This window comes from Pongo abelii, chromosome 1 (assembly GCF_028885655.2).
Source record: "Pongo abelii isolate AG06213 chromosome 1, NHGRI_mPonAbe1-v2.0_pri, whole genome shotgun sequence".
Classification (NCBI taxonomy): Eukaryota; Metazoa; Chordata; class Mammalia; order Primates; family Hominidae; genus Pongo; species Pongo abelii.
The window spans coordinates 215331724-215358877 of NC_071985.2; the positions used below are offsets into that span (position 1 = coordinate 215331724).

The window sequence follows — 27154 nt, forward strand, 5'->3', positions numbered from 1 at the left end:
CCTCATCCAGAGAATCTGGCTCTTTGGAAGGCCAGGGGTTAGGGAAGGAGGCCTAGACAAGGCAAGTTGAGTTGACTCAACCCTGGCTTTTGTCTTCCTCACTCACATCCTTTTCCAGACTTATATCTGTAAGATCTGAACTCAAGATCAGAATGTGGGGTCAGAGGAGTAGCAAAGAGCAGCCAGGTTGAGTGGCTGCCAAGCAAGAAGGGCCAAAGGGGTTGTCTAGCCCCATCCTCTGGGACCTTGGTGCTGGTCTGTCTTGGTCATCCAAGAGTGTACCTACCTTCTTGCCCTTATGATATGGTTGGACTGTATTGTCTCCTGTCTCCTTAGGATCATCATTTTCAGTTTTGCTTCAAATAATGAAACATTGTGAAGGGCTGGGACTGAGAGAGAGCCAATGATAGTAAAGCCATTTTGAAATAGCTACCTGTTTCAGGGAGAGCTAAAATCCATTGAAATGGCTTAACTGTGTTAAGCCACTGGGTTTCCAAGAATTGAAACCCAGTGAGTTCACCAGCATAACCATTTAAAGTGTTGTCTCTGCCCATATCCCTTGGGAATGCAGGTGGTAGGATGGAATTCAAGGAATCTAACCCTGGTGATCCTCCCCAGATACCTTCCCCTCTTATTCTATAATTTCCCTCTCTAGATCCTGTAAGCTATCAACAGACATGAAACGACAACAGCTATCATTGAACAGTTGCCACAATGAGCTAAACAACAGGGTCTTTTGGTTGCAGACATTATCTCATTTAAGCTTACAAAATACATGTTTTCATGCCCAATTTCAGGTGAAGTTTCTAAAAGGCTGAAAGGTTAGGTCACCACCCAAGGTCAAACACCAGAACTTACACACAGGTATTCTGATGCCCAAGTCCTCTCTCTTCCTACCTCAGCCTTCCCAGCCTCTAGTCTCAATCCCTTTTCAAATGGTCCCAAGCAACCACAAACCCTCATTGCAGAGGCATCCAGCAGAACCCAGAGGGGACAATCACCTGGCGAGGTCGCATCATCTGTACCACAAAACACACACCCAGGTATGCATCTTCCCACATGGTGAAAAAGGTGAGATAAGGAGGTACTGAAAGCAGGGATGTTATCGCTGTTTGTAGATCTCCTTCTCTCTCTATCTGGCTCTCTTTTCTGTGGCCTTGTAACCTGGGCCCAGAGAAGCTCCTGGGAATAAATTGTAAAAGAAGGAGCGAAAACAAAGGAGGGATGATAAAAACTGCTGTAAAAGCTTAAACTCCCATGATTCTCTGTGGCTGTTTAATGGAGTTCCATGATATAAACAGACCTTAGGCTTTGCCTGCTGTGCAGGCGGCCTCCAACTAAATGAGTTCAGACAGTGTTTCCTAATAAGACATGTTCCCTTTTCCTTCATACTTAACAAAGCCCCCTGAGTATCCAAAGACCCACACTCCCCACCCCCTGACCAACAGATACTATCAACATTACACAGATGCCCACATGAGACAGAAGTGGGCTACATAGCATGGTCTGTCAACAGGTGCACATTATAGCTCTATGATTTGTTAATTTAGCAAATGTTCACTGAGGTGACTCTGCTCTAGGTGTCAAGAATACAGCAGGAAAAAAGACATAGTCTTTGCTCTTCAGATGGTCACGGTCCAGGGGCAGGTATTTTGACATGATGAGGTAAGCACTAGTGTAAAGACCCACAAAGAGGATTCATGGACGAGGGTGTGCCTACAGCTTTCTGGAGAAGTCAGGGAAGGCAACATGACCCAAGACACAGTCTCTTCGAATGGCCTCAGTTTCTTCATCTGGAAAATAGAATTAATCGTAGTATCTACCTTGCAGTGAAAATATGAAAATGAAATGTCATCATGTATGTAAAGCACTTGATCTAGTGCTCACACATAGTAAAGGCTCAATAATGTCAGCCACTCAAATTAGTATAAGCAGCATTAATAAATAAGTCCCCAGTTACAGATGTAAATAGGAATGATTAAGTAAAGAACATTATTTATTATTCATTTTCTTGAACCAAGTCCTGACTTAAGTGCTAGGTTAGATTAGTTATTAGGTGACAGCCTCCTACTTATGAAGTATGGAATTGCACCCCTACTCTATTAGCCAAAAAAAAAAAAAAAAGGCTCTCTGGAGCTTATCTACATGAGCTGTGAAGGTGAAGCCTGGACACTCAAATCTGGGAGATGAACCCATGTAACAGTGGAGAAAGCAGAGGGGGATGGTGAAAAGCATCCTCAAGTTGAACAGGGCCTTAATAGACAACTACGATACCCAGCACCTCAGAGGGCTGACAACTCTCTTGACATCTTTATGTGTCCAAAGAAGTGATTTGAGCATGATGACCATCTCCCTTTTTTCACCCTCCCTCACCACACACACACACACACACACACACACACACACACACACACGATCTAATGATGTCAGGTTACCAAATGAGATCCATCTTACTAAAATTCATTTCAGGGCAAGTTTGCCTGGAAAACTGACTCAATGAGCACTCACTGCTATTCTCTTGTCAGGTGAGCACAGTGTATTCCAGAGGCTGCAAAAGAAAATCTCAATGCTCTACAGCAGGCTATCCAGTGAAACTTCCTGCAGTGATGGGAACGTGCTATACTTCATCTGTCCAATATGAAGGCCACCAGCTATAGGTGGCTAGTGAGCACTTGAAATGTGGCTAGTCTGACTGAGGAAATGAATTTTAAAATTAATTTGATTTAATTTAAATATTAACACCCACGTGTGACTGGTGGCTACCATATTGGACAACCCAGACCCAGGGGCTATGATTACACATACTTTCTTGAGTCTATTCTCATAGTTTTGGCAACCTATTGTACAAACGGGCTGAGCTCCTCCCCACTTGGCCAGACCATGGGGGTAAAGTGTCCAAGAGTCAGGCTCTTGCCACTTCCTCCCAATTTCCTTCCCCTCCCTTGAGGGGTCCACAAGCAAGACCTTCCCAAATATCCAGCCAGAGGTTTTGTTAGCTCCAAGGTTAGGTGATCCCTATGGCTTCAGATAATTTCATCAGCTGCCCTTATTTACCCAAAGAATCCAATGCATTCATGATGTTTTCTGACAGTTCAGGATGATCCCTTTGCTAAGATAATGTATTTAAGATCAGAGGGGAGGCTGCTGGGCTTGACACTTTTTGGGCCATTTTGTGCCCACTGTGCTGAGCAGGCAGTGGCGGCCTCATCACAATGCCCTGCTTCTTCCTTCTAACGGGGTTGGAGACACAGTCCTGACTGGGCCTGTGTAATCTATTCATTTCCTTCCAAGCCGGGCTCTGTAAGCTCATTCACGGAGGTTGGAGAAAGGAAGCTGGGACGGGAAGCAAACACACGTACAGAAAACAAACAGCACTCGGCAGCTCCCTGCTTGGAGGAGGGGGGCAGGCTGCGGGGAGAGGGAGATGGGGAAGGAAGCCACAGTGGGGGGTTCGTCTGGCAGGGGAGGAAGGGGTCAGAGGAGGGTCTGGCTGGAGAAGGAGACTGGAGCTCCCGTTGCTGCTGCTCTCATTCCCTCTGGAAGCCCTGCCCTGACCTTGACTCCTGGAGCCCCCATCTTGGTAGGCTCTTATCTCTCTCCCTTCAGCTGCCTCTTTGGGAAGAGAGACAATCACTAGGGAAAGCTAGAGTGGCAGCAGGCAAAAACTGGCCACACGGAGCCCTTCCCTGGAATTTCCTTCCTTCCTCTGCCCCCATCCTTCCCATCATAGGCAGGGCACGTGGGCTCCCCGGGACCTGAGGACAGTAACCAGTCAGCTGAGCCACCACCTCCGTCCAGCTACAGAATTACAAGGGCCCAGGCATTTGGCTCTAGTGGGTGATTTGCATGTGATTTGCATACATCTGCATATGCCTGCTCCAGAGGCCCTCAGTCAAAGGATGTGAAATGAAATAAAATAAATTAATTAATGCAACCTACCATGGCCTGATATGCAGGCCCTTACACTGGTAAGAGATGCCACTGATTCTTAAAACAATCAGTGGCATCAAGGTTAGGCAGCGAGAGTGGGGAGAGAGGAGGGTCTCCCTACTGGAGGATGGAGAAGAAAAAGGAGAGCCTCTCTCCAGCCCAGGACATGGATCCTCCTGACCCAGTCCTGCTCACCATCTTCAAGAACATCAAGTCAAGCCATGTGGAAACCTGTTCCTGGCTTCTACACCTGGGCCCAGCCTGGCACTAGCATTGCCCATAACTCCAGCAGGAGCCTCTGCAGGGAGATTTTCACCACTGTGACTATGGTAACATTCGATTTCAAACCGGAGTGAGGACAGTTGCTTCAAGAGCTTGGAAGGCAATGAGGTGCCCACTGCTATTTTCCCATCTCCAAGCTTCCTTCCATTTCGCTCCATTAACTGTTCCCACTGGGTCTCCATATTTCTATCTGTCTTTCACCACCCCTCCCTCTGATCCCATCTATGGGATGGCTGAGGGATAGATGTGGTCCCATCATCAGCAGTGAGCTGGAGTTAATTTATCCCTGTCTTCTGCCAGGTGCTAATGAGATGCTCGCAGCCTATGTCAGCCAAGCAGTTCCCATATCCTGTAAATACACCTCTTAGTGATTCAGTTCATGGCACTATTTAACATATGCCTTGACTTTCTCTAGGCCCACTGATCTATCTAGGATGGCATCCTTCCCTAAGGCTGGGACCCTCTAGGGTGCTGGATGTCAGGTTCACACCTGTGAGGCCGAGGCTACCTGAAGAACTTGGGTGGAGGACACTAGAATTAACTCTAAGCAGGAGAGACTGCAATGCTGAAATAGAGAACCATGATTTTTGGTTAGAAGGAGTGCAGAGCACAGCCAACAAAATAGCAACAACCAGCAAACCATGAATCAGAGACCAAAAATGCAAAGCAGAGCAGCCAAGACAGGCTGGTTCAAAGCTCGCCTGGACCAAGGGCAAGAAGGAGACTGAAGAGAGCTGTTCTGAGTCAAGACTATGAATAGCACGCATGCCCCAGGGATTCCTCTAACACTGAGTTGCCATGCTCTGTGTGTAGATGTGGTGACAGCTCCAAGGAGCAGAGGAGCCAGCTCTAGATCTCAAATCACACTTTGGTGCCCACCCCCTACCTTCCTTGCCCTCTCTTCCATGTTCCATCACTTCCTCCAGAACAGGTCCACCTGACTGTGCTATCCATCAGTTTCATTTGAAGAAAGGGCAACAAAGATTAGGAAAGCGTGGTTTCTGATCAGGGATTTGCAAACTATAGCCCATGAACCAAGTCATTCTACAGGCTGTTCTGTACAGCCAGCGAGCTAAGAACAGTTTTTTTGCCCTTTTTAATCATTGAAAAAAAATAAAAAGAAGAAATTATGACACATGAACCTTGTACAAAATTCAGACTTTGGTGCCCATGAGTAAAGTTTCATTGACACACAGCCATGCCCTTTCATTTACACACTGTCTGTGGCTGTTTTCGTGCCATACCAGCAGAGTAGAGTAACTGTGACCAAGACTGAATGTTTGGCAGACAGGAGAATATTTACAATCTCAGTCTTCACCAAAAAATGTTGCCAACCCCTGTTTAGATGATGGAAGAGGAGTTCTCCCCCAGGATGGTGGTGCCTCTATCTGTGCACACTCGAGCATGGCATTGCAAGAAAAGCATCAGTGCCCGCTCGACCTTCTGAGCCCAGCCCCAATTCCTTTGTGGCAAAGGGATAGAAGGCTGGGATGCCCCATCCAGACACAGGAAGATTTCACTCAGTGGTTGAAAAGGCCACTTGTGCTCAAGACTCCAAGCTGTTCTTCCTGGTGTCAACACCTGGGCCCTGGGCAGGTGGGCACCTGCTCATCTGTAACCAATTCCCTTCTCAGATGGTGCCAGACACCAGGATTAGTCCTGTATGTAGTCAGATTAGGTGGCAGACTATCTCTGTGATTTGATTTTGCAAAAGGCAGGAAGCCTTCCTGTTTTTCTCTCTCCCTTGCCAAAAACATTATCCAAAGCCTCAAGCTCAAAATTCCACCATCAGACATCACTTGTAATTACACTGCGCCCAGGGCCCAGGGTGTTCTCAGTAACTTCTACTTTGCCTAATGGAGTTTTCCAAGAGTAGGAGCATAATAGGAGCACAAAGGAGGCGAAAACCAGATCAATCCTGAGGATAGAAGAGAGGGCTAGTCCCCAAGGAGGGTGTCAGCAGAGGATGGGGACCCAGCAGAGGCCCAGGACAACTCAGGACTGGGTCAGGGCTGAGGTCATAGCCACGCCAGTGAGGGTGTCCAGAGGGCTCTGAGGACCTCCCATCAGTCCTGGCCACGGTCATGAAGGGGGCAGTGGTGGTGACTTACCCGGTACCACACGATCTCCCGCATGCGCCCATCTGTCTTGAAGTTACACTTCAAGGTCACGGCGTCTCCAGCCACCACAGGGGGGAGAGGCTCAATGTTGACTGTCAGGTAGCCTACAGAAGAGAGGAGAAAGGGGTGGTAAGGGCATGAGCTGATCAGGGGGAGCTGGGCTGATGAGGGCAGGGCCAGGGAGAGAGCAGACAGAGGAGGGAAGGTTGGGGTCTGTAGTTGCACAACTTTGAGGGACACTGTTCACACTGTGGTTTCTGTGAATGGTGACTGCAGGCCCAAATGGAGCCAATCACCCTCCTCTTCTTCCCTCTCTTTAACTTCTCTCTCTGGCTGCCTCCTGGCTCCAACGGATCCCTCCAAACCAAAAACACTTCTGCTTGGGACACATTTTCCCCGGAAGGTAGGACCTGCTGGCACCTCCAAGAAGAGCCTCAATGTATTTCTATAAGATACCCCAGAGAAGGCTTCTGTGCTCCAACATCGCCCCTCCACCCCTTTTTAGAGTCGTGGCATTCGTGATTCATCTATTCGGTCCTGCAAGAAATGAATGCCGAAATGTATTTACTTGGCATTTCCAAATCTATTTGAATATGGGTCGCTCAGCCACCCCTTAAGCCCCATCACCATCCTACGCAGCCAGGATCTGAGAAATACACACTGGGACATGGTGTTCTAAGTGCCCATACTCCTCCATTTCCAACCTCATAAACAAATGACTGCTGGTAAAAGAGAGCCCTGGGAAACCATCACTGGCTTCCTTAACACCCGCCATTGGCTTTCCCATCACACATACTTTGCCACCTAAAGGGAGGGTCGGGTCCAAGCCTTGGCCATGGCAGTGGTGATATGTTAGAGAAGTCCATTATAGACCCACTATCTGGGGAGGAGTCTGAACTCATTGCAAACACCAGGGGATGCTTCCCCGACTACCACCAGCTGCCCCTGGGAATGCCTGGAGTGGACGCTGGGGCTCTTGCCCTGGTAGCCACACCTTGGGGACACTGCTCTCTCTGCACCAAAGTCCAGTCTGGTGAGGCCTCTAGCCCACTCCTCTGCCTCCACCTGCCCATCCCAGAGCCCTGAACCATCACGGCAGTTCCGAGGGGAACCTCATTCCTGGGCTGATCATCCAGGCTCATCTGATCGGCTTCCTGCCGGCTGATGTCCAGTCATTGATCTAATGGATCAATCCAGTACGACAGTCTTAATGAGAAAACTAGCCAGGATGGGTTCGAAGGTTTCAGTTGTGCAGGCAAGCTGGATAGATGGAGCCCACGGGCCCGACCCGTGCCTGGAACTCAATGGTTACAAAACTCCAGGAAAAGAAAAAACAAAACAAAACAAGAATCGACCTGGAGAGGGTCAGTTTGGAAGTTGGAGTCAGAGCGGACCTGCATGGTCCGAGGCTTCAGGACGCAGCCTCCAGGGTGAGGGGCAAGGCATGGGGCTCACTCCAGGGTGGCCTCTAACTTAGGTCAGAGGTCAAGCTCCTGGATAGCCCTGGAGCCCACTTGGTCCAACAAAGCCACGACCAGAGCCAACCAGTCCAACTTCCAAGATCAGAAGGACCAACCCGGATCCTCCTTTTCTCATTTACTCAACCCCAGTTCACTCCCACCTACCCTGTGTGGGCCTGGGGCCAGGATCCAGGAAGCAGAGACCCAGGCATTGCCCAGCCCTCCAGGAACAAGCAGTGAGGGTGAGACAGACGTCCAACACAGTCACCACTCAGGTGACCAGCCAGCCTCTAGGTAGGCAGATGGGGGCCTGTGGGTGGGCACAGAGGGAACCTGATCCAGCCTGGATGATCCCAGCCATGGGGCATGACACACAAGGAGGCCACCTTCAGGAGGACAGACCCCACGGAAAGGGAGACCTCCCAGCAAGCCAAGCCCGAGTGTAACATCATGATACTGGCTCACATGTCCACACCTGCTTTGTGCCAGGCACTGGGCTAAGCACTTGATATGATATGCATCTACTCACTTAATCACCAGGACACTCCTAGGAGAGAGGAACTATTATGATTCCCACTTTCTGCGAGTGAACCAAGAGGTGAAGTCACCTGCCAGATCACACAGCTGCAAGTTACAGAGCTGGAATTCAAACCCAAACCTTCGGGCTCCATGACAACCACCACACTATTGCAGCCTCTTGGAAGAGGTGAGAGAAAGTGGCAAACACTGTGCATCCGCAGCCTGCATACTTTTTTCTTCCAGCCCTAAAGATGGAGGATGGGCATTGTGGCAGGAACTGTGATAGGAGCTGAGGATCTGACCCCATGGCCACAATTCTGAGCCACGTGGCTCAATCTTCCAGTGAGGCTGCCCTCCCCTGGGCTCTCTCTCACCTTTGCAGATATAGTTATGAGTTGAGCATCATCAGTCCAGATGGCTGCTGAGATCAAGGCTCGAGAAGGTCCTCCTCCCACTGGAAAGAGGAGGGAAGGACATATTCTCAGATGCATAAATCTTTGAGCAGCCCGAGGTGGGTGCAGATGGTGTGTGCCTGTGAGGCAGGCAGGGCGGGATGGAGGGTCACCATTTGTTGGCAAGCCATGAGGGAATTGCAAGTGTGAGTGTGGCAGTGGCGGGGAGGGCAAGTAGGGGAGTGGTTGCAGCTCTGGTGATTGGGTGGCAGTGTTAGGAGCACTGGCAGGTGCAGTAGATGTCTGGGGCAGTAGAATTCACAGGGGCATGCCAGGGTGAGATCAGAGAACACACTGCATACGCACTCAGTCTTAGAGGTGAATCAGGAGGTGTATGCAGGAGTGGGGTGGCTCTGACAGGTTAAGATAAGACAGCTTTTCCCAGAGTGTGCAGAGAATAGGGATCTTCTCACCAGTGTTTCAGGAAACATGATTTCTTTGTGTGTGTGTGTGTGTGTGTGTGTGTGATACAGGGTCTCACTCTGTCATCCAGGCTAGAGTGCAGTGGTGTGATCTTGGCTCACTGCAGCCTCCACCTACTGGGTTCAGGCAATTGTTCTGCCTCGGCCTCCTGAGTAGCTGGGATTACAGGTGCTTGCCACCATACCCAGCTAATTTTTGTATTTTTAGTAGAGGTGGGGTTTCACCATGTGGGCCAGGGTGATCTCAAACTCCTGGCCTCAAGTGATCCGTCCGCCTGGGCCTCCCAAAGTACTAGAATTACAGGCATCAGCCACCATGTCTGGCAGGAAAACATGATTTCCATCATCCATGAATGTTAAGAGATATTGGGTTAAGTATATTAAACCCGTTCTTCCCTTCAGGACTTCTCTTAACTTTCCCTCCTTCCTTCTTCCTGTCTTTCCTTTATGCATGAAAAAAATATTAATTGAGAATCTGTTCTGTACCAGGCACCATTGTAAGCACTGGGGACATATCAGTAACAATAGACACGTCCCTGTCCTCATGGAGCTGCCAGTTTAGCAGAAGAGCCCATAATCAAATAAATGATGGAAAATATGTCCAGTGGTGATAAACATAATGAGGGAAAACAAAGCAGAGTGAAGTGATGAAAGGTAATGAGGGAAAACAAAGCAGAGTGAAGTGATGGAAGGTAATGGGGGAGGGGCTTCTTTATCCAGAGGGGCCCTGGGAGGCCCTTCTGAAGAGGCTGGAATAAAGGAAGGTGTGAGCCATGGGGGTACTGAGGAGAGAGCATTCCAGACAGAAGACATGTCAAGCGCAAAGGCCCTGAAGCTGCAGTGTGTGCTCACAGTGCCTTGTGACCCTCCAAGTTTGGGCCAGAGTGGGAAATTTTTCTTAATATTTTACACTCTGGAGCCCATCTTTTTCAGAGCATCTTGTAGAACCTGAGCCAGGAATGGGAGCGAATAGAGTGAGGCAAGCAAGGGGCCTGCAGTGCAAAATTAAAGGACACCTTTTCATTGCACCATCCTGAGAGTGAGTGGGTGGCTCTTTGAATGTTACCCCCTGTGCACCTGGCTAGCCTCACCCTAGTCTCAGCCCTGCTGGAGTCCTTGAAAACAAACATCAGGAAACACCGCTGTCAACCGAGGCAAGAGTGACTGTGCCTTCCATTCCAGGGATGCCCCTACTTGGAGTCATGGTAGCAGCCAGCGGGGATAAATGCTCGTAGCTGGGCACTCCCCTTCTCATCCCTGCAGGAAGCTGAGGGAGTGGGGTTTCCAGGCTGCAGAGACAGGTTTAGCTCTAAGGATTAAAAACTCCTTGCCTGAGCACGTGTCACTTCTAGTTTTCCCAGCACTTTCACTCCCATTTTTTCAGCAGCTTAGGCAGCAACCAGTGCCTTGTACAATGCCATGACCATGAGTATATCACACTGGAGTGCAATTGTCTGTTTGCACATCTGCCTCTCCTTCTGGAATATGAATTCCATTAATATCAGTAGAGTATTAAAATATGAATACAATAAGTGATGCATTTTGAGCATTCATGGGCACAGGCAGTTTGGATCCTTGTACCCTCCTGTAAATATGCCTCTGTCACAGACAGGAATGAGCTACTGTTCAGAGCTATGGAGCACCTCGTTCCATGCTGCATGGACAGAGCAGCCAAGCTGGGATCTGAACCCAGAGCTATCTGGCTCCAAAGCCAATTTCTTTCTACCACTTCTGCTACTGGCTGGAGCAGAATCATACTACTTGATGGGGTCTCTTGGGAATTCTGGGTGGTATCCCCCAATTTGCAGCTCTGTTGGTTGCCACTGAGTCTTCGCCAGCTGCCTGGCTCTCAGACGGGGAGGGGGAAGCCAGTGCAGGAGCTGGGCCAGGTGAGTGGGGAAAGGACTGACCCAGAATTACACACTGAATGATAGGAACCATAAACAGAGAGACCTGGGATTGGGGCCAGGCTCACATGAGAGACAGTGGGCAGAGGGGAGACCCTACTGCCTCAGGGCTTGAGGTCACAGCCTGGCAATGAGCTGTGGGCTCCTGGGACCCTTCTTACCTGAGGCCAGGACAAACATCAGGTGATGCATGGGGTCTAAGTCTCAGGTCTGGAGGGTGGGCTGTCTGGCCGGGGTGAGGAGGGAGAAGGTGGAAAGCAAGGTGATTTTCCAACAGATGTGCCAGGCAAGGCTATGACAGCACCAATCAACACCTGAATCACAGGTGAGAAAACACCTCTGAGACACAGACACACATAGGAGAGGAGATGGCAAGGGTTCATATAGCAAGGGAGCTGTTTCCAAGAGAAAAACATAGGAAAAGTTCTCCTCTAGATCCGATTAATATTCCCCCAGCCCTGATTTTACGAAATTCCATCATCTTCCAAATACCCTGCACGGATCCTTTTCCTGAAAATCTCCTCCCCAGCCTTCCTGGCTCTTCTCCACCCATGTACCTCCCCAAAATTTGAAGTCTGTCAATAGATTCAAGTTTCTCACTCTAGCATTCAGTAGCGACCTGGGCAAGTTATGGGACCTCCATGGGACTCAGTTTCCCCATGTGTAATGTGGATGCAGGAATAATCACAGGGTCCGAAGTGGTAAAGCATGGTCCAGGGCTTCGTTCAACACAAGCTCTGCCCAAACAGGACACCCTGGATCAGAGCAAGGTGGCACCACACTTCCTGCCAACCTCCTTCCCTTGCCTGCACTCCCTCCAGCATTCCACTCTCCAGTCTAGGAAAGATAGCTCCAAGGTAGAGGTTGAAAGAGCAGAGACTGGCATCTGGAAGCTGACTGGAGAGAAGAGAAGATTCAGAGATGACCAGCTCAGCCAGACATCTGATCCAGGCTGGGGTCAAAGTCAGGAGACCCACAAAGTGAGATCTTCCCCCGAGGCAGAGGACATAAAACTAGAGAGGAGGCTCAAGAAGGCTCCTGCTGGGGACCCTCCTGGAGAGGTTTCTGAATGGAAGTACTTTGGGGTTCATCCCTCCTATGGAGCCTCTGGGAATGAGGAGGCACCGCTGAGCAGGCATGGGTGGGAAGCCAGGAGCACAGTGGTGAAGAGCAGAGGAGAGGTGAGTTCTGGTCTCAGCAACACGGCCACCCAGCGCTGGGACCTCAGGCAAGTTTTCCCTCTTTCTGGGCCTCAGTTTCCTCATCTGTAAAGTGAGAAGGGAGCTTGATTTTGGGGGCCTTCCTGCTCCAACTAACCCCATATCAGATGCTAACTGAGCCCGAATCTGGGAGGCTAGAAGCAGAGGCCACCTTGCCACCTTCCTTTTGGTTACCACTCAACACCATTCCTTAGAGAAGCAAATCCACCAATTACTCAGCCACAAGCTGAAGATGGAGCTCTGTCTTTCAGGGCATTAAATTTACCACCAATCAGCCTCGATGTGTGAGCCCCACTAAGCGCGGTATCGAGAAGTGGATCAGGAGTGGAGACGGATCCATCTTAACTAAGCAGTTCATTATCCTGGATGGCACCATCACTCTCCCCTCTATCTCTGACAGCGTTTACACCACTTCTGTTAAGATACATTTAGCAAAATCACAGGCAATATTTAGGAACCTGGCACCCTTCTAATGAGGTGATGACAAATAGCTCTTACACCCGGGAACTCACTTGGCAACATCCCAACATCGCTCCCCGCCCTTTCCCAGCTCCAAGGGGATGTGTCCAGAGGGATGGCTCAGGTCTGGCCCCAGGAGATGGAGTCAGCGAGGGCTTCCATGAGAGGGGTACGGGCCTGTCTCTGAAAAGAGACATAAATTATGTTAGAGTCACCACATGTCCCTATCTGCCCAGGACTGAGGGGGTTTCCTGGGACGAGAGACTTTCAGCACCTAAAACTGACAATGTTTCTGGCAAACCGGGATGAGTTTTCACCCTTGTTATAACTTCACCATGGTCCATGGATGGCCCTGGCTAATTCACTTAAACCTCTGTGCCTATTTGGATAACAGGGGTAACTATGCCTCCCTTGACTTGGTGTAAAGCTGAGTGAGAGTGAATGGTAACCCCCTCCTCAGAGCATGGCTGCTCTCGGGTTCTCAGACGATGGTGGTGGTGGTGGTGGTGGTGGTGACAAAGTACGCAACATGGGCTTCCTGCACCCATTCATGCTCCCTGATCATTTCTCTAAAATGCACACCCCTGGCCTTCTTTAGGGTCTCCAGGAGCTTCTCATTGCTCCATGGGAAAAGTTGCATATCCTCCCAGGAGGGAGATCTGGCCCATGCCTAGCTCTCAGGTTCCTCTGGCACCTCTCACTCATCATCCAGGCCCTGCTGCCTCTGCTCTCCTGCACACACAGCCTCCTCTAACCTCTGGGCCTGAACACAGCCTGTCCCTCTGCCCTAAGCCCTCTCCCTCACTTGAATAACTTGGATATCTCCTGGGCATCCTTCAAGGATTCACAAAAATGTTACCTCCTCAAGAAAACAACTCCTCAAACTTCCATAGTCCTCAAAGCACTCCTGCCTCTCCCGCTCCTACTGCTTGGGACATCGAAAATTACTTGTAATGACATATTCAGGGTATGCTCACCTCAACACAGGCCATGAACTGTTTCTATTTGCTATGGTCCCCAGGTGCCTAGAACAGTGCCTGGATCAAAGATGGCATTGAAGAAAGAAACAAATGGATTCTACTCATTCCCTTGACTTTTTATAATTCCCAGGAGGGCCCTCACAGAGGCACCTCTTTCTAATGGGCTTTTCTCTAAGCAGCCTGAGCCAAAGTCTCCCCTGACCTCAGGTGTGTTCTGAACCTGCTTCTCTGACCACATCTACTTGGATTGGTGCTGCTGCCAGGTTGGAGTATCCAACAGCCTCCCATGAAGCCAAGCATCAGAACTGCATTCAACAGAGGAAATCAGCACTGAGTGGTGAGTGGCCACCCCATCAGGTTCTCTCACTCAGGATGGTAGGATATGAGACATTAACCATGCATCAGCAGACAGCATGGTGGTAAGGGAGAGGCTGTAAGGCAGACAAATCTACAGGTAGTGGCACTTAACTGAACCACCATAACAACAGGGCCCTCGAGCAAGAAACTTGGTGCCCACCTCAGCAGGTGAGTGTCAGAACCAGCAGACTCAGGGCTGCAAGAGGAGCTGCTGCTGCATCCTGAACAATATCCTGCTTCTCCTGGTGCCAGTGAGCTGAGCTTGTGTCCTATCTTCCTGGCTTTTCCCATTTCCTTGCCACCAGGGGAGCTAACAAAGGAGCTTGCAGCAGATGAGGATGTGGTTCTTCATGCTATCTCACAAGCTCAGATGCATGGACTCAGATTAGCCAGGAAACTTCACACTTAGAAATGCAAACATCCTCCATGCCCGTGCCTAAGTCCTGGGTAGGGAACCCTGCTGTAAGGCAGTCCATCACTGCCTGATGCACCTCTTGGTTGTCTCCAGGCACTACAAGGAAACAAGACCTACAGTGATGTGATGTTTCCCCCTATTTCCCAATCAGGGAGCTCAGAGCACACCAATCTGCTTCTTGGAACCTCCTCTTTTTCTCATGCTCACATCAAAGCAGCCAGCAAGGCCTGTAAGCTCTATAAAATATACGCAGAATCCAACTAGCTCACCCCTCCACTGCTACCTCTCTGCACCTGCCCACCATCATTTGTTGCCTCACCTACTGCTCCATCTCCTCACTGGCCCACCTTGTTCTGCCTTGACCTGGCCTTGTGTCCTCCCCACCTCTCTGATTTCAGCTCCCCTCACTCTGAATTCATTCAGTTTCTCTACTCACAATGAACGCTGCTGGCCCCTGAGCTTCCTAAGAATATCCTCACCTCAGGGCCTTTGCCCTTGCTGCTCCCACCTTCCAGAATAATCTTTCCCTAGATACCCACATGGCTCAATCCTTCAATCCTTTCTCTGCTCAAATGTCACCACTTTGGAAAAGATTCTTGCAACTACCCCATGTAAATAGCACCCCTGTCACTCTCTGACTTATTACCCTGCTTTACTCCTTCTTAGACGTTTATCACTGCCTACATATGCTTACTTGTTTATTGTCTGTTGACATCCCTGGCCTCCAACTAGACTGTACACCTCATAAGACTGTGTGTGTTTCAATATTTTTTTCTCTGTTATTCAGAGTGGATAACTTCTATTGATTTACCTCCAAGTTCACTGATTCTTTCCTCTGTCATCTCTATTCTGCTACTGAGTCTAGTCAGTGAGTTTTTTATTTTGGTTATTGTATTTTTCAGCTCTACTTTTTCAACTGGCTCTTCTTTATACCTTCTGTGTCTTTGCTGAGCCTCTCTATTTTATTACTTGTTTCAAGACTGTTTTTGATAACTTGTTCAAGCATTTTCATAATAGCTTCCTCAAAATCTCTGTCAGATAATTCAACCATCTGTGCTGTCTCATCGTTGTAGTCTACTGATTGTCTTTCCCCATGTGAGCTGAGATTTTCGTGGGTTTTTTTTTGCGTATCAGGTGATTTTCATTTGTATTCTTGAGGACATTTTAAGTATTACCTAGCAAGACTGTAGGTTTTATTTATCTTATTTATTTATTTATTTATTTATTTATGTGGCACCTTGATTCTGGTGTTTTTCCCCAATCCATCTCCTAGTATTTAGTTTTCAGATTTTTCAAATAGATGTCCGTATATTCTGCCTAGGTTTTATATTTGAATTAGTGAAAGATGAAGTGAGGCTTGTCTTTACTTCATCTCACCAGAGCTGGAAGTCCTGGATTTTGTGTTGTTTAATTACTACTTTGATACGATTTGGCTCTGTGGTCTCCACCCAAACCTCATGTCGAATCGTAATACCCAGTGTTGGAAGACGGACCTGGTGGGAGGTGACTGGGCAATGGAGGCAGACATTTCCCTTGCTGCTCTCTTGATAATGAGTGAGTTTTCAAGAGATCTGGTTGTTTAAAAGTCTGTAGCAGCTCCCCCACTTTCTCCTGCTCCAGCCATGTAAGATGTGCCTGCTTCCCCTTCACCTTCTGCTATGATTGTAAGTTTCCCAAGGCCTCCCCAGCCATGCTTCCTGTACAGCCTGCAGAACTTAGAGTCAATTAAACCTCTTTTCTTTACAAATTACCCAGGCTCAGGTAGTTCTTTATAGCAATGCAAGAATGGACTAACACTACTATATCCCTAGAATCTAGAACAGTGCCTGGCACTTAGTAGGAGCCCAATAAATAATTGTTGAAGGAATGAAAAAATCAACATGTGACCAGTGCTTGGCAGTTTTCAAAGGATTTCTGTAATTACTAGCTCATTGATTACCATTGCAACCTGTCAGATAGTGTCCCCATTCTACAGGTGACGAGACTCAGGCTCATAGCTGCAGAGTGACTTCCTCGCCATCACAGAGAACCAGGCTTGGCAGGCAGGCCCTTTGATTCTAAGTCCCATACTCTTTCCACGACCTCATGGCAACCCACTCCCCCTTGCTTCTAAATGGAGAAGCTGAAAACAGAAGTGGGTAGTGGGTAGTGGGACTAGGGGTTAGGAAGGATACAAGAAGTCTTGCTGGGATGTAGCAGGTCAAGCACCCTGCTATAGTCTCAGGACACAGTGCCTTCACAAGGGGGCAGCAGGAAGACTGATGGCTGAGGCCATTTTCAAGTTCAAAGCCAGCAAAGACAGGAGGGCCAGGAAGATGTGTTTGACTGAGAACGTTTCTGGAACTGTAAGAGACTTGTGGCTGGGCTGGCCAATTTGTTCCACCACATCTCTGACATACAGCCCTCTGAACCCAGCTCAGGACCAGTTATTTTGGCCCAGAAGTGTCTGCCGTGGGTCACCCAAACCATTACTTATTGATAGCAAGTAACTAGTGAAGACTGAAAAGCAACATGGGTCATCCATCCTTTTCTCAGGGGCAGCTGGTGTGTCTGCCATTGGACTAGGAGTTCCTGAGAGCAGGGACAGGTTCTCAGCCCACTCTGCATCTGGAAGCGCAGCAGTGGTGACAAGAATTCAAGGACTCTTATCTCCTAAGAGAACCATTGTGGACTATACCACAACTTGACCTGGGGCAGACGGGTGGTCAGGTGGTTGGCAGCAGCTCCACTAGCTGGATTTTAGGTCTTGCTGGGATGGGCCATGACAGTCAGTGCCACATAAATTCCTCGCACCACCCTCCCCCTGCTGTGGGTCTGGAATTCATCTCCATGTGATAACAGGAGCTCCACGCACTACCACTCATGAAGAAAAGAGGTCACCCCTATCTCATGAAGACAAATACCCTATCTTGGCACTAAGGACATCCTCCCTGGGTTCCAGTGCTGCATAATTACTATTGTAATAAATATTATTACAACAAACCAATTACTGCAACCATATCTTCTAGGCAGGTACAGAGAGTTCTGTGAAATACACTCTTCCATGCTGGACTAATGGGCACTCCCAACCATCTACCTCCTTGTTGGCCGAAAAAAGGGTGAGAGGTGGGGCCGGGAGTGGGCAGTGCCTCTTAAGAAAAGAAAGCCACTCCATAAAGAGGGGGAAAGCTAACAGGTCATCAGTCTCTAAGACGGATCAATTCTGCTTCTCCAATAACTCTCACAACTGTCTTTTTCACTCCACTCTGCACCAATTCGGCCTCAGTTTGGACCCTCCACATCTCCCAGTGGAAATCTGCAATAGCCAGCTCACTGGTCTCTGCCCCCCAAACTTGTCCCTCTAAGGTACCCAGCCCCCTAAAGTCTCAATGATATTTCTAAAATGCAAATATGATGATGCTACTTGTCTGGTTAATGCCATTCGATTTCCCTGCCCCATTGCCTTCCAATTCAGGATAAAGTTCAGACTCTGTCATGGCCAACTGAGTCCCTTATGAGCTTGCCTCTCTTTGCCCCTCCAACTCAATCAGTCTCACATTGTGCCTTTGCCCGCCTTGCAGCACCCCCATCAGCCCTTCCAAACCCCTCCAATTATTTTTCCCTGTGCTGTTTTCTCTTCCTGGAACACCCTTCTCCTCTGAGTTCACCTAGGGAAATTTTCATCCTTCCAGGTTCAATGTGACAGTCACCCCCTCCTTGACTGATATGAGTCTGATACACCCTCTCCTGAGCTCACAGACCTTTGTAAACATCTCAGTCACAGCCCAAACACATTCCATTGTAATATAACATGCAGTTCTTCATGTGTCTGTCTCAGACATCAGACTAGCGCTCAAGCCCAGGGATCTGGTATGCACCTCTGTATAATGCTTGGCACATGATGGGTGCTCAGTGAGTGTGCTGCACAAATAAAGTAATGAATGAACCAAGACATGAACACTGTACCTTACGGGGCTTTGTGAGCCATGGAGCCCTGGAACAATGTGGATTATGCTGTAGCCCAGGGTGCTCATGTCCTGGCCTGCATCCAGATTCTTCTTTGTCTCCCTGTTGCCTTTGGGATGAAGTCCAAATCCCTAACCCCTACACAAGACCACTCATGGGTCTTCCTCCTGCTCTGCTCATCTCTTGACCTTCTATCTCTTGCACCCTGAGCCACAGCCATCCTGAATTACTTAGAGCTCCCCAAGTATGTCAGGCTGCATCGGGCCACTGGGTCTATGCGCCTGCCGTTCCTTCGGCCTTGAAGACCGTCACTTTGCCCCCATCACTTTGCTATGTCCTTCAGATCTTAGCTTAGATGTCATTTACCCCAAAGACCACTCCTGATGTACACTCCAGCTTCACCTACCCTATGCCCAGCATTCCCAAATCTGGGTTAGGTGGCCCTCTCACAGCATCTACCATAGCCCTAACTCATTGCATGAGGACACTTCTTTTTGCCAGTCTGTTTCCCACAGTAGACTGGGAGCCTCTAACGGGCCAAATGCATGTCTCTGTTACTACATTCTTAGTGCTTTGCATGCTGCTGGCCACACAACTGGCATTGAGGACACATTGAATGAATGAATGAATCCATGAATCTATGAATGAATCCATGAATGAACTAATAAGTTCTATAGGTGATATGGTTTTGCTCCGTGTCCCCACCCAAATCTCATCCTGAATTGTAATCCCCACTTGTCAGGGGATGGATCTGGTGGGAGGTGACTGGATCATGGGGGCAGATTTCTCCCATGCTGTTCTTGTGAGTGAGTGAGTTCTCACGAGATCTGATGGTTTAAAAGTGTGGTACTGGCCGGGCGCAGTGGCTCACGCCTGTAATCTTAGCACTTTGGAAGGCCAAGGAGGGTGAATCACGAGGTCAAGAGATCGAGACCACCCTGCCCAACATGGTGAAACCCCGTCTCTACTAAAAATACAAAAATTAGCTTGGTGTGGTGGCGTGCACCTGTAGTCCCAGCTACTTAGGAGGCTGAGGCAGGAGAATTGCTTGAACCTGGAAGGCAAAGGTTGCAGTAAGCTGAGATCACGCCACTGTACTCCAGCCTGGCCAGACTGGCGACAGAGCAAGACTCCGTCTCTAAAAACAAAAACAAAAACAAAAACAAAAACAAAAAATTGTGGTACTTTCTCTCTCACTTTCTCTCTCTCCTGCCTGCATGTAAGACATACCTTGCTTCCCCTTCACCTTCCTCCGTGACTGTAAGTTTCCCAAGGCCTCCCCAACCATGCAGAACTGTGAGTCAATTAAACCTCTTTTCTTTATAAATTACCCAGTTTCATGTAGTTCTTTATAGCAGTGTGAAAACGGACTAATATAATAGGTATGTTCAACTGGCCTAGCCTGGACCATGAACTCTAATTTTGTTGTGGCTGGATACTTTCTGCCTTACTGAGCTATGGATTTCCCATCCTAACTTTGGGCCATGAAAGAACATCAGAGGGGGAGCATCTCACTCAAGATTCCTGGTTCTCACCTTCCCTAACAGGTCAGCTCAGCTCTGGGCCACCAGGGACCTCAAATGACTTGCAGCCTTTGCAGGGAGCAGTCCCCAGTGCTTTCTGGCATCCATCCCCTGCCTCGACCTCCCGGACTCTTTTGAAATATTCCCCCTCTCTAATCTCCAGCAAACTAATCAAATTCCCCTCTGTCAGAGGCAATAGATGTTCAAAAGCTTGTAGGATTAATGTATTATTCATGATGTATGTATTATTTATCATTAGTTTATTTATTATTAATTTGTGTTTCATTATTGATAATGATATGCTTATACTATTAAGAAGAAGACTTGGGAAGGCTGTTCTATGGCCCTTTGTAGACACCTGATGCTACTCCAATTCCCTGCAAAGCTAATGTTGGTCATTTTTCTTCCCATTTTATGGATGGGTGACAATGAGGCCAGAGAAGGGCAGGACTTGCTTAGTCAGTCCTCATGCCTTTGAAGTGTTAGGCAGGGAAGGTGATGAGAGTGGGGAAAAGCTTCCTTAGGCAGCAGATCCTGGGCTGACGACAGGGATTCCTGTGGGATGCAATGCTGGGCCTGCCAATTCCGGATCCACCTGGGACCTCACGTTCTCGTGTTTGTCCCAGACTCCTTCACCCGAGCTCAAATTGGGGTCTGAAGCTTCTGTCTTGTACATGGTCCTTGCTCTGTGCTGTGTGTGTGCTCCCCAGACCCAGGAAGATGGCCGTGTGCTCCCCACACTCCATTTCCTTTCCCTCCCAGCTACTCAGTTGGTACTTGCAGTTTGGCAGGGCCATCTGACTATATCCTGGCCAGGGGAATATGACTTTCCTGCTTGGCCCCTAGAAACCTCCCATGCTGCCTGAACACCCTCTCTCTCCATTCATCACCAGCGTGGGGAGGGCTCTGAGTACTTGGCAGAGGGTGGATCATAAGATGAAAGGATGAAAGAAACCTGGGTACTTGAATGACTGTATGGAGCCAAGTCCTCCTATGGTCCCCAAAAGACCTGATATGAATAAGATATAAAATACCACTGTGTTAAGCTGCTGAAATTTGGTTTGTTACAGCAGTTAGTTTACTATTACATTCCACTAACGCATTGCACACAGTGGGAATTCAATAATGTTCTTGGTGGAAAAAAAGTGAATGAATGAATAAGATGAATGAAAAAGCAACAAAATAAATCAGTGGGTCTGGCCATACTGTTGCTGAATTGGAGTCCCAAAGCAGGTTTCCCATGGCAGAATCTCAGAGGGAGGGGACTTAAGGATCTGGAATTGAAACCCTTTTGTTACACAGATGGATAAATCAAGGCCCAGGGAAGGGAAAGGCCCGGGCCAAGGCCACAGAACCAACTAACAGGCAACTCAAGACCAGGACCCCTGTCTCCTAAAGCACAGTCCTATGACCTTTCTACAACACTAGTGTCTTTTCTCTGACCGTCTTTCATCTGACATCCTGCAGTCACCCTCTGGAACTTTCTCCATGTCCTTGGTGGTGGGTGAGGGGAATTCCCATTTTCTTAACCCTGGGTCAATTCTGCATCCAAGGAACAGCTCAAACTGCTGAGAGGGAGGAGGGCTGAGATCAATGTGACACAGGATGCTTATGAGGTGCCCTGACAGCCCATGGCTGTCTTTGCAGTGGCCTCTCCAGGGCCAGGGGCATGATGAGCAGAAGGGCCAGGACCCCCCTGGGTTGGGCTGGTGGTGCAGTCAGCAATGGGGAAACCACAGGCTGAGGCAGGAAGAAAAGAAAGCAGCCCAGACCTTGAAGCAGAAGACCCCGGGCTAGCCCTCATTCTGCCATGGACACAAAGGGCAAGTCCCTACTCCTCTCTGGGCCTCAGTCATCTCATCTGAAAAATGGGCTCATGGCGCTTATTTCTCAGGACAATGGTGATGCCAAGATGAGAACAGCAGGGAAGGTGTTCTGAAATGTTCTATTGGAGAAGTTGGTCTCCTTGCTTATAGGCGAATTGTCAGGACCACTACTGCTGAGAGATTATAACCTTGAGCTTGGGAATCACACAGACCTGGGGACAGCTTCTGACTCTATCACAAGCCAGCCTTGCAACCCTGAATAAATCATGCCACTGTTCTGAGCTTCAGTTTCCACTTCTGCAAAATGGGATAATTCTCTTTACTACTTAAGGCTGGCAAGGGGAGATGCAGAGAGATGGCCCAAGCAAGGACTGTAGCACTGTGGCCGGCACCTGGGGGCCATGCTGCCACAGGTGACCTGGGATTCACTGCCCTGCCATGCTCCAGCTCCCTGCAGCTATCCCACTTCTCTGTGCCCCTCCCCCGCATCAGCTGCTCCCAGCAAGCCTGCCTTATGGAACATTGCTGGGAAGCTGTGGGGCAGATGGCCCAACCTGTTGGCTGCTCCAGGTGGGCCTCAGGAGCTTGGAGGCTGGGCAGTCACCAGTGGCTGCTATTTTGCTTTCTACACTGAGACTTAAAGCAAAGCTGGCGGAGGATCTGGCAGCCCTGCATCCTCCAACATCACTCAGAATCATGAGGAGAGACGTGTGAGCAACAGGGAGGCATCTCTGACTCAGAATAAAATTTAAAATATGGATGATGGGTTATTAAGGAATATTTTAAAAGAAAAATAGTTATTACTCAAGGAATACAGTCTATGCTAGGTTATAAAACTGATCTTAATAAGTAAAAATAGGCAACTTAATGAAAAAAATTACAATTTAAAATAGGCCTACATTAAATAATAATGCCTCATAAACACAGAAGTCTTTTAGCACATAAGAATTAATTGCTGGGCTCAGAAGCTAAAAGCAGAATAAAGGAATCCTTAAATATTTTGCCTTTTATTTTTCTCTGCCAAAAAGGCAACTCGCATTAAACTGGATTACCTCGCTGTGGCACAGAAGGGCCTGGAAATTTGCAAAGGGAATTTGCTCAGTAACAACACTGTTTCCTTGAACCTATTGTCTTAAGACATGTTCTGAATGCAGCGTGGCTTTGCTCTCTGGATTTGCATCAGTTTTAAATGAACTCAGGTGACAGGGTTTTCCCACTGAAGAACAAGGGAATGGACTCTTCTTGCAGGATCAAAGTTCTTGAGTTCAGACTCTTCAAGCTGGGCAGCTTAGTTATCAAGGCAACAGCCCGACTGGCCCAGGGAGATTTCACATCTCCACTCCAGCAGCCGTTAGAAATGGTCCAGGGAAGGCCAGGCACAGTGGCTCATGCCTGTAATCCCAGCACTTTGGGAGGCCAAGGAGGGCGGATCACTTGAGGTCAGGAGTTCGAGACCAGACTGGCCAATATGGTGAAACCCCATCTCTACTAAAAACACAAAAATTAGCTGGGTGTTGTGGTGCACACTTGTAAACCTAGCTAGCTAGTCGGGAGGCTGAGGTGGGAGGACCTCTTAAACACAGGAGGTGGAGGCTGCAGTGAGCCTAGATCACGCCACTGCACTCCAGCCTGAGTGACAGAGCAAGACTCTGTCTCCAAAATAAAAAATAAAATAGATGGTTCAAGAAAGCAGAGTGGTTCTCAACCAGGGGTGACTTTTGACCCCCAGGGGACAGTTGGCAATGTCTGAAGACATTTTCTGCTATCACAACTGGAGGGGGGCTGTGCTACTGGCATCTGGTGTGCAGGAACTGGGGATGCTGCTAAACACCCTACAGTGCGGGGACAGCCCCACAACCAAGAGTCGTCTGGCTCCAAGCACCAAAAGTTCTGAGGCTGAGATACCCTGCAATAAAGGTAAGAAAAAAAACTTCAGGGGGGTATGCACGTCGACTCAGGAGGTCCCTAGCACAGCAGAGAGAGTCTCCAACACCAGGACCAGCTGTCGAAAGCTGGAAGTATAGATTACTGAAAAACTTCTCCCCAAACATTACCCCGCACTAGCTATACCTAATACCTGACATTCAGCCAAACTTCTTTGCCACTAAACTAGATCCACTCACTCCATGGGAGCATCTTTCCTGCTCTCTGGAACACATTTTGATTTTGCAATGCAAAAATCCTATGAGAAAGTCCCTTTAGAGTCACCCTGTTAGGATGCATTTATTCTGCAAAGCAAAGGAGTCCTGGCTCGCAAAGGACAGTGTCTGGGGGGGATCCCTCTTCCCAGGGGAGCACCCAGCTTCTCTCTCCTCTCTAATCTCGTTCTGCCGCTTGACAGAAGCAATCTGGTCTTCATATTAATACTTTATTAAATGCATACATCCTACATCCAGCAAGATAAACATCAGCCTATTACAGTTGCATGGTTATAGAGTGCCTGGATGTCACCCGAATGCTATTTGGACCCGATTCACACACCATCTAACTTCGTCCTGCTAAAGGTCCAGGTGCAGACTGTAGACATCTTATTGAATGAAGGGGTTAGGTGAGGAGCAAGTGGGCCGGGGTGGGGTGAACAGAAGATCATTCATTCCCATTCTTCAGGGCTGCAGGCTGCCAGATTCTACATGAAGACAGAAAGGCCTGGGGCCTCAAGGCAAGGGATGCATGGACCATGTCTGGGGCAGGTTTGTCTCCAGGGACAAGAAATGGCAGGACCAGGGCAGGGCACACTCCACCAACTGTCCAGTGCCATTTAGAAAAGAAGGCAGGCCTGGATGGGTGTGGTGGCTCACACCTATAATCTCCGCACTTTGGGAGGCCAAGGTGGGCAAATCACAAGGTTAGGAGTTCGAGACCAGTCTGCCCAACATAGTGAAACCCTGTCTCTACTAAAAAAAAAAAAAAAAAAAAAAATTAGCCAGGTGTGGTGGTGGGCGCCTGTATTCCCAGCTACTTGGAAGGCTGAGGCAGGAGAATCACATGAACCTGGCAGGCGGAGGTTGCAGTGAGCCGAGATCACCCCATTGCACTCCAGCCTGGGCGACAGAGTGAGACTTCGTTTAAAAAAAAAAAAAGAAAAGAAAAAAGAAAGAAAGAAAAGAAAAGAAGGCGGGCCCACTGTATGCTGTATGCAGGTATTGGGTAGGCCCTGGGCCCAGGTCACCTGGCCTTCCTGATAGGAAAGGCATTGAGACAGGTCAAGAAAGCAGCCAGGAATCTTGTTCTGCTACTTCCTAACTATGCTCTTGGACACAGGAAGCTTCGGTCTTTTTATCTATTAAGCAGGAATCATAATGCCTATCTCCCAAAGTTGGAGATAATAGCTGTGTAGTGCTAATGTAGCACTCAAAATGTGGTTGATGCTACCACTATTGTAATGATTTTATTCCTTTTTGTAGGTATAATTTACAGTTAAATGCACAAATGCTCAAGCGAGCAACTCGATGCATTTTTACTTATGTGCACACTCATGTAGACACCACTCAACCATTCCCAGAACCCCAGAAAGTTCCCACCTTCTCCTTCCTCCCCAGTCACTACCTTCACCCCCACGATAACTTCTATGCTGGCTTCTCCATATAAATTGGCTTTGCTTTTTCTTGAGCCCACATACCTGGAATCTTGCAGTATGTGCCCCTTTGCATCTGGCTACATGTTCTCAACATGATGTTTTTGACATTCCTCTATGTGTTGCATTTATCAGGAGTTTGTGCTTTTAAAAAAATGTGTCCTGGTTAGTATCTCATTGTGTGAAATATTGCAATCCACTTATTCCTTCCACCTACTATTGAAGGACATTCAGTTTGGGGCTATTATGAGAAAAGTCTGTTATTGGTATTAAGATATTATTCCTAGACTGGGCCGGGCGTGGTGGCTCACGCCTGTAATCCCAGCACTTTGGGAGTCTGAGGCGGGCAGATCACGAGGTCAGGAGATCAAGACCATCCTGGCTAACATGGTGAAACCCCATCTCTAATAAAAATACAAAAAAAAAAAAAATAGCTGGGTGTGATGGTAGGCACCTGTAGTCCCAGCTACTCGGGAGGCTGAGGCAGGAGAATGCCGTGAACCTGGGAGGTGGAGCTTGCAGTGAGCCGAGATTGCACCACTGCACTCCAGCCTGGGAGACAGCGAAACTCCGTCTCAAAAAATATATATATATATAATTCCTAAACTGAAGGAGAACTGCCCAAAACCCAAAACCTTTGGACAGCACTTTCCTTCCTTCCCAGGGGAAGGAAAAATTGCTTCCCAGCACATTCCTTCCCAGGGGAACTCAATTCTGCTCTGGGCAAGAAGACCCTCCAGTGGGTTATGAAGAAGGTGAAGGTTGCTTTCAGCATGCCCACCAGGCCTCTGGGCCCCTTCCCTTCCTCCCAGGGGCCCTCAGGCATCTGTGCTCTTCCTTCCACCAACCCAAACTTTTTCCGATAAATCTTCCCTTAGGAAAACTCACCTGTTGGCCAATTATTTGCATTTGATGTGGTCGTTAATTCCTATCTCTCTCCCAGGGGCATGTAAAAGCAAATCCCTGCCACTCCCAAAAATAATGACACTGACTTTTGAACCCGTTTTTTTTTTTTCCAAGTATATATGACCTTCTGTATCTGATCGTCCCACAAACATGTGGGGGAGCCAATACCCCTATTTACTGGTAGGAAAACTGAAGCACATTGATTCACACACTGGCTGGACAAATATTTATGAAACACCTGCTAGTTTCTGAGCCAGGCACCAGACAAGAACATGCACTGGTCTGGTGGGAGAGGTGTCAACAGGGAGTCCCAGCCCCTGCCAGATTCTTCCTGCCTTTGCATCCTTTAGCACTGAGCTCCCTTGCATTTTACCAAATCCAGTACTTGCTTTCTGCATCATTAGTTTCAGCTCCCCAGTGTTATGCAATTGTCTGCTGTTGTTTTAAATCCTTCATCATACAAAACACTTTTAGGAATGCAGAAGTGCTTAATAAATGCTCTTTGAGGGAGTGCAATAAAGACTGGTATTTTAGTCCTGACTTTGTAACCCTGGATTTCATGGTCCATATTAGAGAGTCTTCCACATACCCAGATGCCTTTCCTGCAAGGAGAGCTAAACCATGCCTCACATGCGGTGGGCAGAATTCTAAAAACGATCCCCTTCCCTAAGGTTCTGCATCCTAATCACCAGAACCTATGAATATGATGGGTTATCACTCCATGATCATGTAATGTTACATGACACCCTTGACCTTAAGATAGGGAGATTATCCCAGTGGGCCTCCTCTCATCACACGAGCCCTTAAAAGTGGGAAGTTTTCTCCCTCTAGGGATGGGAGAGGAGGCCAAAGAGATT

The 27154-nt window shown here is 48.4% G+C and overlaps 1 protein-coding gene across 1 annotated transcript in view; it reads right to left on the reverse strand.

The window, feature by feature from the left end:
- Window positions 1-27154, reverse strand: part of IGSF21 (immunoglobin superfamily member 21) — a 271337-nt gene that overhangs the window by 146166 nt on the left and 98017 nt on the right. The window contains exon 2 of the mRNA XM_024251582.2: window positions 6324-6436. Coding sequence (XP_024107350.2) covers window positions 6324-6436 — 113 coding nt within the window. The remainder of the gene's footprint in view (window positions 1-6323; window positions 6437-27154) is intronic.